Genomic DNA, 13,335 nt, shown 5'->3' with positions numbered 1-13,335 from the left:
GGATTGCCTCTATGTAGTTCTTTTGGTATCTAATCACATATATTTAATTACTTTTAGCCATTTTGTTCTGGAGAATTTTATACATGTTTGGACTTTGACCTTTTCCTTCTAGATTCCCTTTCAAACTAAAAGGATATTTTTAAAATTTTTTATTTATCTTATCTACAAATGTTTTAATTCTAATGGTAGGCATTCTGGGGCCTGAGGTTGGAGACTAGAGTTATGTATTAAAATATTTCATTGAGGATTCAAAATGTGGTGGGCCAGAGGGAGGCAGCATTCTGTGTTGCTCCCTGACTTGGGACTCAAGTAGTGAAAATACTGCTTCTCTGCCAATGATATTCCTGCTCCCATGTGGGAATCATAGTCACTGTGCCCGTTTAGGTCTACAGGCCACAGCATCAGAGTAGGTCTCCCAGCTACTCGCCCATGCAGGACTACTGGGTAACTGAGAGGGCACCATCAACACCCTCACAGAACTTTTGGCCACCCACCTGAGCAGAAATCACCAACACCACTCCCACTCAGGACACCTGGCAGCATCCCACATGCAGGAACTCTGGCCTCCACTCCCATGTGGACCTCCATCTACATGGGGCTCCCCTGGTTGCTACCATCTTGGGACTCTGCAGCAGCAGAACTTCGTGCAGTAGCCTACCTGCAACCTCTCACAGGCTCCGAAGTCAGCTGACAGCCACACATTGTACACCACAGAGCTCGTCTCTGAACTCATCGTCCAACGCCATTGCTCGGCTCCCCCGACATGACCTGACAGCCCACAGCTGAAAGTAGGCACCTCTATCTTGGGTCACCTTCATCACCATCTTCAGGGGGGGGCAACACCCAGTTTGGAACTCCAGCTGGCCAGGTACCCAGTTTCTAACTCCCCTCTTCTCAACAGTCTTGCTTCCCAAGCACAATGACACCCTGGTTACCTTCACCATTCTGAGGGCGGAGACCAGCTCACAACAGACAACCCCACCTATTGGATGAGAAGGGAAGCAGGAAAGATATAGATTTCCAATCAAAATAATCCTGTTTTTTCCTTCAAGATTTTTTTCCTCCTCTCTCTCTCTCTATTCTCTTGCCCTCACATCCCCAACATATGCAAAAGCAAGTATTTTGCATGAATTAAGATTTTAAGGACTGGGACTTCTGAATAGTATATTACAGCTGTGTTGTATTTTTTTTTCTTTTATCCCACCAATTTCTACTATTTTAACATTTTTTGTTAATATATAGTGTGTGTTTGTTTTATGTACTCTATTGTCTTCCCACTATCTTGTAAACCCAAAATTACTTCCATTCCCTTCTTCTGCTACTAATCTTCCTCTCTAGATTTCTCTTTCACACTTCCTAAGATACAGCAACTCTATGTCCTCATCTCCTACCTCCTCAGCATTTCATCCTTCTCCTTACCCCTAGTCCTTTGTCCACCATCAGGAACTGTAAACCCTTTTGCAAACCTATTGATATATTGTAGATGGTAATTCAATTCACCATTTCTATATACTGTGCCTAAACTATAAACATCTTAATAGCAAACATTTGTTTTTAGGGTGTATACTATTATATTAGGATCTGATAATATTGTCCTTCACCTGAAAGGAGAGGTATTGGATCCCTACAAGGGCACTATAAGCCTCTAAGGTATAAACAGTAACACCTCAGATCCACAGTGTTAGAAGGGAAGACATACAAGCAATATGAAAAGACAGGGAAGAAAGTGCCCCAAACATATCAAGATGCCACATTATTAGAATCCATGGCCAGCACAGCAGAAGAAATTACAGAGAAGGATGTACATGTTTAAAATGTTCTGCGAATTAAAGGATGATATAAGAGAGCAAATACAGGCTGAAAAAGATCATTTTGACAAAGAGCTACATAAACAAAGACAGGAAACAAAAGATTGCATCAGTACGGAGATAGAGGTCCTAAAACAAACAAACAAACAAATACATCCTTGAAATGAAACAATAAACCAAATTAAAAGTTTAATTGAAAGCATCACCAACATATTAGACCAGTTGGAAGACAGGACCTCAGACCATGAAGACAATATAATCTTGAAAAGAATGTAGACTACACAGTGAAAATGGTAAGAAACCATGAGCAGAACATTCAAAAAATATGGTATATCAAATTTAAGAGTTATTGGATAGAGGAAGGCATAGAGTTCCAAACCAAAGGAATAGGCAATCTATTCAATGAAAGAATTTCAGAAAATTTTCCAAACATGAAGAATGAATTGGAAAACCAAATTCAAGAGGCTTACAGGATGCCAAATGTACAAAATCACAACAGATCCACACCAAGATACATTATAATGAAAATACCTATAGAATAAAGAGAGAATATTAAAAGCCACGAGAGAAAGGAATCAGATTACATATAGGGGGCATATGAATTTATTATTGTTATGTTAAGGAATCAGGTTACATATACACATACAATAAGATTGTGTGCAGATTTTTTAACCCAGACCCTGAAAGCTGGAAGATCCTGGAACAACTTATATCAAGTCCTGAAAGAAAATGGATGCCTACCAAGAATCTTATATTTAGCAAAATTAAGCTTTAGATTTGACGATGAAATTAAAACTTTCCATGATAAATAATAGTTAAAATAAGTTACACTATTGAAGGAGAAACCAAGTTAAGTAAGATACCAAAAGTAAACAAAAATGGCTGGGAATACAAATCATATCTCAGTAATAACCCTGAATGTTAATGGCCTAAACTCACCAATCAAAAGACATAGGCCGGCAGATTGGATTAAAACAAAAGACCCAACAATATGCTGCCTCCAAGAGACTTATCTCATAGGAAAAGACATCTACAGACTGAGGGTGAAAGGTTGGGAAAAATCATACCACTCACATGGACGCAGAAGCAAGCAGGGTTTCCATCTTCATATCAAATAAAGTAGACTTCAAGCCAAAGTTAATCAAAAGGGATAAACAAGGACATTTCATACTGCTTAAGGGAACCATTCGCCAACAAGACATAACAGTAATAAATTTATACACCCCAAACAGTGGAGCCTCTATCTATGTTGATCAAACAAACTCTTTACAAGAGTCAAATAGACCAGAACATTAATTCTCGGTGACTTTAACACACCTCTTTCACACTGGATAATCATCCAAACCAAAACTCAATAAAGAAACTATAGAACTCAATAATACAACCAATAACTTAGACTGATAGGTATAGAATATTTCATACTTCAATGAATGAATACACATTTTTTTCTCAGCAGCACATGATCCTTCTCTAAAATAAACCATATATTATGTCACAAAACAACTCTTAGTAAATATAAAAAAGTAGAGATGCTACCTTTCATCCTATCCGATCATAATGGAATGAAATTAGAAATCACTGAGCAATTGGACAGATGAAAGAAAGTAAAGGGATACACATAAGGAAAAGAAGAGCTCAAATTAGCAGTATTTACTGATGATATGATTCTATACCTATTAGACCCAAAAAAATTCTACTAGAAAACTGCTAGAATTAGTAAATGAATTTGGCAAAGTAGCAGAATACAAAATTAACACCCATAAATCAAAGGAATTTCTTTATATCAGTGACAAATTCTCTGAAAGGGAAACTAGGAAAACTGCCCCATTTATAATAGCCTCAAAAAAAAAAAAAAAAAAAAGAAAAAGAAAAAAACTTGTGAATCAATCTAACAAAAGAGATGAGAGACCTCTACAACAAAAATTACAGAATGCTAAAGAAAGAAATTAAAGAAGACTGTAGCAGATGGAAAGATCTCTCTTGTTCTTGCATAGGCAGAATTAATATTGTAAAATGACCATACTACCCAAAGCATTATACAAATTTAATGCAATTCTAATCAAAATCCCAATAACATTCCTCATAGAAATAGAAAAAGCAGTCATGAAATTCATCTGGAAAATAAGAGACCCAGAATAGCTAAAGCAATCCTTAGTAAGAAAGAGTGAAGCAGGTCACTTAAACTATTCTACAGTGCAGTCGTAACAAAAACAGCTTGGTATTGGTACCCATGTAGACTGATAGATCAATGGTACAGAATAGAGGACACAGAGACTAACCCACGTAATTATACTTATTTTATATTAGACAAAGGCAGGCACCAAAAACATACATTGGAGAAAAGATAGCCTCTTCAACAAATGGTGCTTGGAAAACTGGAAATCCATATGCAACAAAATGAAATGAAATCCCTATCTCTCAAGGACCTAGGAATTAAATCAGAGATGCTGCATCTAATAGAACAAAAAGTAGGTCCCAAACCTCCATCATATCAGATTAGGCCCCTACTTCCTTAATAAGACTCCTAAAGCACAAGAATTAAAATCAAGAATTAATAAGTTGGATGATTCAAACTAAAAATCTTCTTCTCAGCAAAAGAAACAATCAGTGAGGTGAATAGAGAACCTAAAGCTTGGAAGCAAATTTTTACCACTTTCACATCAGGTGAAGTACTAATATCTAGGGTATATAAAGTATTCAAAAAGCTAACACCCCCCCCCCCAGCAAATAACCCAATCAATAAATGGGCCAAGGAACTGAACAGACACTTCTCAGAAGGTGATATATAGTCAATCAACAAATATATGAAAAAATGTTCAACATCTCTAGCAATTAGAGAAATGCAAATCAAAACTGCTCAAAGATTTCATCTCACTCCAGTCAGAATGGCAGCTATTAAGAATACAAACAAACAATAAGTGTTCTCAAGGATGTGGGGGAAAAGGTACACTCATACATTGCTGGTGGGAGTGCAAAATGGTGCAGCCAATATGGAAAGCAGTTTGGAGATTCGTTAGAAAACTGGGAATAGAACCACCATTTGATCCAGCTATCTCACTCCTCAGTCTATACCCAAAGGACTTAAAAACAGCATTCTACAGGGACACAGCCACATCAATATTTATTGCAGCACAATTCACAATAGCTAAATTGTGGAAGCAACCTAGATGCCCTTCAATAGATGAATGGATAAAGAAAATGTGGTATATATACACAATGAAATATTACTCAGCAATAAAAGAGAATAAAATCATGGCATTTTCAGGTAAATGGATGGAGTTGGAGAATATAATGCTAAGTGAAGTTAGCCAATCCCCAAAAAACAAATACTGAATGTTTTCTCTGATAGAAGGAGGCTGATTCATAGTGGGGTTGGGAGGGGTAGCATGGGCAGATTAGATGAACACTAGATAGGCAAAGGGGAGAGAGGGGAAAGGAGGGGGCAAGGCTGTAAAATAGATGGTGGAATGATATGAACATTATTACCCTAAGTACATTTATGAAGACATGAATGGTGTTAATGTACTTTGTATACAACCCAAAATATGCAAAATTGTTCTTTATATGTGTAGTATGAATTGTAATGCATTCTGCTTTCTATATAACAAATTAGAATAAAATTAAAATAATATTTCATTGAACATTAAGTGTGTATGTGATGTGGAATTAATAAAATGTATCGTAAAGGCATGTTCTATAAAAAACTGTATTCCAGCTCCATCTCTTTTTTTTTTTTTTGAGGGAAAATTATTTAACCTCTCTAAGTCTTAGTTTCTTCATCTGTAAACTAGGACAATAATACTATCCCCCTTTGACAGAGAATTAAATGAAGATAAAGCATTTAGCATAGTTTGTCACCTAAAAGTATATAATAAATGTTAAGATCTTCCTCTTTACTTTTTCTCCTGCCAGTCTTCCTCCTCCTTCTTTTCTCCTTTCCTTGCCTTTTTCCTCTTCTTTTCCCTTCTGTGAAACATCATGACTATTTATGAAGTTGGTGTGTTTTTTAATAATCCAACTTCTTCACTATTAGGGTAGTTTTTCTATAGGCAAGTTAATAATTTTATATGTGTTAATGCTGCAGGTCACCAGAAATAAATTGCCTCATGATGGAGATTTTTTTCATCCTGAGACTTTCAGTAATATTCACTTATCAGCTGTACATAAATATTGGATTGGTGAAATTCACTTTTTTTTGGGGGGGGAGAAGCCATCAAAATCCATGGATTATTCATAGCAATATTATATTCTTTTATGTATATATTAACCCCAACCTAAATCTTAATACATTTTCTCTATCTTTATGCCAAGGAAAATTCTCAATTCTTTTTATATTCTTTTGTGGGAATGGACATTTATATAACATTAAGCTAAATGCTCTCCCAATAAATTATCCACATAAATCTGAATTTTAAAACACAGATAGTTCTTAGATACGGGAAGGGGATGAAATAATAAGCAAAATGAAAATGTTTATTAGTGTTATTTTCTGTAAAATACCTTTTTGATTTCTTGCTTATAAATATGTATATTCATGTTGTTCCCTTTCGCTGGCCAGTGGGTAAGCAGCATAGATTTCAGCTGTAGATCTTAATTTATAAACAAGCAAACAAATAAAGTTATAAAAGAAAGGCAATGTATATAATTAGGGTAAGATTTATAATTTATATGTAACTCAGTAGCAGAGCAAAAGGTTTAATCCTCAGCACTGCAAACAAAACAAAAACAAGGTAGTAAGTCATGTGGGTATTCTTTATCCATTCACTCATTATTTATTCCATATCTAGTTCCCAGTAATGTACAGTTAGGGTCGCATGGAATGATGAAGAAATTGTTTCTGCTGGGATTATAGTGAATTAAATGTGAGAGAAAAATTACTAAGTAGTAAATCATAGGATAAATGAATATACCTGATTATGGTAAGATTCTCAGTTGATTTGTCATTTTTCATTACATTTTTTTTAGCTGTTGAATATGGTCATCTCTCTGGATGCAAGGATTTTGGTCAGCAGACATCTGGCATCTTTGAAGACTTCTTTAATTAGAATAACACTCACAGAAACTTTCCTTAATTATAGATCCAGTATAAGAAAAAGCTTATCTCCAGGCCAGTAGTAAAGATTATTTTGATGACATACCACAATTGATTAAAAATAGTAGGCTGCATTTCTAATATGTATACTTGTATTTATAATTACATGCATTTATTACATACTGATGATGTGGCTTATATACAAAAATAGATACTAAGAAGGAATAAATGATGATGAAATAAGAAAGATATGAATCTACAGTTTAGATGATCTTGCTGATTTCTCCACTGCTCTAGTCATGCTTTCTAGGGCACAGGTCTCTGAAACTCTCATCTAAAGATATTTATTGTTGTTATAAAATTACTACCTATTCTACAACAGTGATTTTTTTCCTTCTAAGTCTGTCTTTCCTTCACTCCTGAAGTCAGTTGTAAGATAAATTTATGAATCTAATTTAAAATAAATTGGGAGTGGTATATTGTTATTTTTACATGAAGCAGTCAAACATGGAAGATGTTACCTACTTTTCTTTGACTTGTGAAATGAAAATTTATTATAATATTATATTAACAATTTATGAAGATCTTTCTTTTTTCATTGGTTATGATGAATAAGTAATTTCAGAAATCTAAAAATTAGCATTTATCTTAAGGATCATTTTGGTTTCTTTCAAAGACAGCAGAGGGCACTGTGGTATTTTCTTTTCCAAAGCCTATTAAAAATCGAAAGCTGTTGCCATTTTTACGTGTAATGCAGTGTAGATATTCAACTAACCCAATGAAAAAGCATACAACTTTTTGTTCTTTGTCTTTTCACTTTGTTGGGATTATAAAAATTTATTGCATCCTGGAAAATTTGAGATGTACTATTTTTTCTGGGTTCTACATTTGCTTTTGTTGAGTGGATAAAAGAAATCCTTTAAAGTAGTAATTATGCATCTAATTACTAATCTTTATAGTTTATTTATGTAAGATTATCTTGGCTAAAATCAGTACTTATGAGGAAAAATCTTTTAGTGAATATTATGTATGAAATTTAAGCTTTACAAAGATGATTTATTTTATATATATTTTTTAGTTGTTGATGGACCTTCATTTTATTCATTTATTTATAAGTGGTGCTGAGAATTGAACCCAGTGCCTCACACATGCTAGATAAGCACTCTACTACTGAGCCACAACCCCAGTCCACAAAAGATGATTTTGTGGGTCCCAGCATCTCTAGTTGTATGTCAGATATAATTTTATTATCCCACAGGCTATCATAGAGTGCATGCTCAGAGTGATAGATTACCCTTGTATTGGGTACAAGGCAAGTCAATCTTATTAATTTCTACATATTTAATGAGAAAAGAAGAAAAGAACTTACTTTATAAAATTCCCTTAGGGAAATTGTTTGAAGCTTCCATTATATTTTAAGAATATAATTAGCATTAATTGTGTTGTATAGATTTTGAATAAGATAAACTTTAGTGAGTAGAAAAACAACATTTATAATACATTTATAACCCTGTAAATGTAGTGGATGGAAAACCTCAGTTCTTATTTTGGCCATTCTGTTATAAATTAGCTCACATTCTAGACATTGATGATTACTTGTATTCAGTAATTATTCCCTAGAACGTTCTTGGTGTCTCATTGTTAGTAGTTTTATCAAGAAGTACTTGGGAAATGTGGGACATGCCCAAGACAATGACATTGTCAGTGACACATTTTGGTAGTTATTCATCAACCCTCTATCTACTGACCAGTTTTTGTTTCTTTAGATTTCTTTTTAACTCCTTAGAACTATAGAAAATTGTAAAAAAAAAAAAAAAACAAAAAAAAAAACAAAAAAAACAAACAAAAAAAAAACTATAGAAATCCTAGAAGTAACTTGATTTTTATTTTAGAATGAATGCTCTTTATTTACTGATAGTCTGTTTAGGTGTGAAGTTTGTGATTGTTAGTTACCTGTCAAATATAATAGTTCATAAGAAGCAAAGAGTGTTCAGAAAATTCTTTCTGGCAGAGTGAGAACAAATAAGCTCCATAATAGCAGGAGTCTTTGCTTATTGTCTCAAGCACTTAATTTCAGGCATATGGTTAGATGTACAGTAAATATTAGAATAAAAATTTGTTGCATTTAAAGTCATTTAGCCTGTTTTCCATTTGTAATATTTAAAACTTTGAGTTGTGTTTGGGTGTTGGGTGATATTTTTGTTCTTTGAAAAAAGATTCTAGAATGAGGATAGCAATTACTCTGCACTTATTTATTAGTTTAGTAAGAGATGGTTTAATAGTTGGAGACCTGTTAACTATGATAATGCATGCAGAGCATGTAGAGGAGGAAAGCATGAGAAGGACTAATATTAAGGTAACAAGCACAAGTTCTGGTTATAAAGTAACTTGCTAAATATGAAGTTAGTTGAAAAAATAAAGTGTTTTAAAGAATTATAATTTTATTATAGTAATTTTAATTAAAATTAGGTTAATAAAAGAGATATGCTTTAGAGGAAATAGGTAATGATATTTTATGAAAATATCAAAACATTAGCCAAAGCTATTAATTTTAGCTTAAATCACATTTAACACTGCTACACATAAAGTGCTTGTGTTTTTCTTTAGTAAATATTTTCTTCAGCAAATAATTTTGCCTCTTATAGACTGTCACTTGTTAAAAGGATTACAAAATATAATAGGGAAACCTTACACTCTGGATTTCATTTATATTACAAACTAATTGCACAAGTGCTATAGAGGACATGGAAGACAGATCAAAATTTTTTATGGAAGAAAATAAAAGTATAGGATAGGAAATTGTGTTGTAGGAGAAATGCATCCCAATGTGAAGGTAAGAGGGAATGTAGAGATATTCCTTCCTGTGTTCAACAATGTTTTTGAGAGCCTACTCTACTAATGCTAGGAATATAGCAGTGAGAAAGGTAGGCCAATTTCTTGTTCTCCTGTAACATACATTGCAGGAAAGAGAACATACATCCTGATAATATAATGCCAAATAATGATAACATTATGAAGAAAAATCAGGATAAGGAGATTGAGGGTAATAGTGGGAGAAGAGACACTATTTTAGAAAGGGGCATTGGTGCAAAGACCACAAAATGCATTAAACTCTGTGGATATCTGGGATAGGATGCCAAGCAAAGCACCTGGCAGCAGGTGCTTAACAAAACTGTAGACCACATATGTTGCCAGAAATATAACATATAGGACAAAAGCAACAGCTTGCATTGGAGCAGCCTTGGTTCTTTTCTCTGGAATCCTTGTGGCAGTCTACCATAGAGGTCTATGAGTTGGAAGATGATTTTCCACACTGATCAGTAATGGGAACCTACATTGCTATTTTCCAGGAGCCAATATCTCCTATAACTCTCTAGCAAATTTCTAGGGTCCTAATTTAGGGAAGCTTAAAGTAAGGTATTCCCATCACTTTGTAATTCTCCACTCTATATGCTGTCTACCAGTTGGATCATTTTAATCACATACAGTGTTGCTTAGCAATACAGTTGTCAGATAGCCAGGGTAACAGAACTAGTTAATTAATGAAGGTCATATTTTCATGTAGAGGAAAATGGTCTGGTTAATTCCTTTGCCCACAGCTTTGTAGTTTGTTTTTCTTTTCACTACTGCTCACAAAAATTTATCGGGCTTTGCCAGTCCTCAGGTGCATGTATGGGTAAGTTGGAAGGATTTAGATATGAATGAATTCAAAGTTACTTAAATTAAAAAAAATCCACTTGGGTGGACACCTCTAGTGACTTGCATTTCAAACTGGTCTTTTTGTCTTCCTTGACCTTACTCTTTCCCCATAGGCAACATCAGCATCATCCAGGAACTTATTAGAGATGTAAATTCCCAGACTTACTGTATTTGAAGCTCTAAAGGTGTGAGACTCAGCAGTCTAATGTGCCCTCTAGGTGATTCTGATATAAGCTGAAGTTTGAGAAAGACTACCCTGGATGATACAAACTTAAATGAAGCATGTTCTTAGAGGGTTCATTGTTTGAAAGAGAAAAGCATATATAAAAATAAAATAAATCATAAGGGTAGTCAAGTTTTAAAATAGAAATATAACTAGAAGCATAAAGGAAATATATATGACTATAATTAAAGTGAATACAAAAATTCTGGGAGTAAGAGAAATTTGTAAATAAGAGGAGAAAGGAATGTTTTACAGCATGAACAGAATTATTCCGCTTAGATACTGTACTTAAAAATGTTCTAAATATTGCAGAGATTTGTGGGTTACATCAGTGTTAGTGATGTGGGCTAAGAATTTAACCAACTTCAGACAATCAACTTTTAATAGAATTTTAGAGCACAGTTGGTAAATATTAATGGTTTTAAGATATTGAGATAACTTGATTTCTGTAGAGTTATATTTAATTATTTAGATTTTTCAAAACTACATTTTAAAAGGCCATAATGTTTCAGTTTAATTTATTATTTAAAAAATTAGTCTCATTGGACATTTGTACTGAGGCCATTAAGGGTAAATTTAGAGTGAAAGTTAGAAAAAGTGTTTCTTCATAAATAAAAGTCCATGGTGACTTAAGAGTATTCTTTCACTAAGAAGACTCTTTGAGATACTTTAATTTGTATGAATGATAAAGAATTTATGTAAATCTCTTCCCAGTTTTCATGTCTAAAGACTGATTATTTGAGTTTATTCTTGGTGTTTCATTTTGAAAAGACTACAGCTTTAGCAAACCTCTTTATATAACACAGTGGGATTATGTTTAAGTATTAGGATATCGTCATATCATTATATTTTACAAATTTACAGGTTGTTTTCTTTTTTGCTCTTTAGCCGACCTCAGAAAGTATGTTTGTGTCCATTTCTACCAGTACACCCTCTGCACATCTCTACCCATTTGTACATAATTCAGCATCCAGCAGAGGTAAGATTTTATAAACTGTACAATTTCAGATAGAATATGAGTGCACAAGAGGAAACACAGAGATACTCATCCCTCCAAGCTTTGTAGCATTTCAAGAAGAAATAGTTGATAAATGCTTACTTTTTTTTGAAGAAATTTTTTTATATATTATATGATATAGAATCAAGTGCTTTAGAACATGTTTCATAAAATGGTTTTATTAGTGTATAAATTTAGAACTCCAACAACTTTTATATGAACAAAAATGTAATTTTGTAAGTAAAGAGCTAAGAAAATCTTTCCTTTAAAAATTTTGGTCATAGCTTATGTTTCTTCATGTCTTTTCTTGCTAAAGTAGAAGTAGCTTTGGCATTCTAGTCATACAAAGTAAAAAAGTAGAAGTAGCTTTGGCATTTTAGTCATACAGAGTAAAAAAGTAAAAAAAATCTTTAGTTTCTTCAAGATGAATAGAGCAAATTTATATTTTATAATATGTGTGATATATTTAAAGATGTTTTAATTAATTTTTTTATTCTGGTTACAATTATATTGTGCCATTGTATATATATGTTTTTAACCTTTGATTAACTACAGTAATGAGAGGGGAGGGAAGGAGATTATAGGAAACTTTTAATTAGTTAATACAAAATTACTCATTGCATAGTATGAATGAATTTAATATAAACTGAAGCTTAAACTGAGTTTGTAGAAAGTCAGGACATCTTAAATTCAATCTGGCTTTTTCAGAAGGAATTATTATGTAGTTCCAGACATAAGATGGCTTTTAAAATGTAGGCATTTTCATTAACTGGTGGAAATTTTAATATATTTCAAATCTCTTAAATTTTTTTTAACCATAGTTAATCTACAGTTTAGATGATCCATCCAAAATAGTGCATGCTACATATGTATTGTATGCATACACAAATATCCCCATATTGCTTTTCTTTATCAACAAAGTAACTTTTCAGTCTTTCTCTAATTTAGTAATTCCGGGCTGCCTATGTTTATCTTCAGGACACTATTTTTGGTAAAAAGATATGTCAATTTGATGAATACCCCATAAAAAAGTGAGTAAAAAGCATTGGATAGGCTCAGAAGGGGGCTTTGGGAAAAGAAGACTTGATGGAGATTATATAGAGGTGATAGGATAGAGCATTTTTAAGAGCAGATATATATATGTATGTAGAAAATGACTTTAGAAAGTGACTAAATCTATGTCAAAATCTCAGAGTAATGTTAAGGAGGAAAGTGTGTTATGAAATACTGGAAAATCTCCTAAAATACGTTTAAGGCATAGTTAAACATCTGTCTTAACAGGATTTAAGATAGAATTCTTGTGGTAACAAGACAGGTGGTTCCCAGTGTTGAAGGCTAGAATTTTGGAAAAAAATCACTGATGATGGCGAAATGAATGGAATTTTCAGAATCAGTCACTAATTTCTCCTCTTCGAAGTTATTTGGTTCTGTTTCCATTTTCTCTATTCTTTGGAAGCAAGGCTATAATTCTAGTCCACACTAAAATGGGAGGGAGACAGCTTCATTTTTTGGAATGGGGAGTATTTACATTTATTATTTGGAATTGTACTGTAAGGAAGATTTGTTTTTTTCTCCC

At 33.3% G+C, this 13,335-nt stretch overlaps 1 protein-coding gene across 1 annotated transcript in view; it reads left to right on the top strand.

Annotated features, from left to right (window-relative positions):
* The window catches only part of Dtwd2 (DTW motif tRNA-uridine aminocarboxypropyltransferase 2), a 125,280-nt gene that overhangs the window by 14,525 nt on the left and 97,420 nt on the right, over positions 1–13,335 (top strand). Inside the window, exon 2 of the mRNA XM_076855884.1 lies at positions 11,651–11,741. Coding sequence (XP_076711999.1) covers positions 11,651–11,741 — 91 coding nt within the window. The remainder of the gene's footprint in view (positions 1–11,650; positions 11,742–13,335) is intronic.

Source organism: Callospermophilus lateralis, chromosome 5, assembly GCF_048772815.1.
Source record: "Callospermophilus lateralis isolate mCalLat2 chromosome 5, mCalLat2.hap1, whole genome shotgun sequence".
In the NCBI taxonomy this organism is placed as follows: Eukaryota; Metazoa; Chordata; class Mammalia; order Rodentia; family Sciuridae; genus Callospermophilus; species Callospermophilus lateralis.
This window is presented reverse-complemented; position numbering and strand designations above follow the sequence as displayed.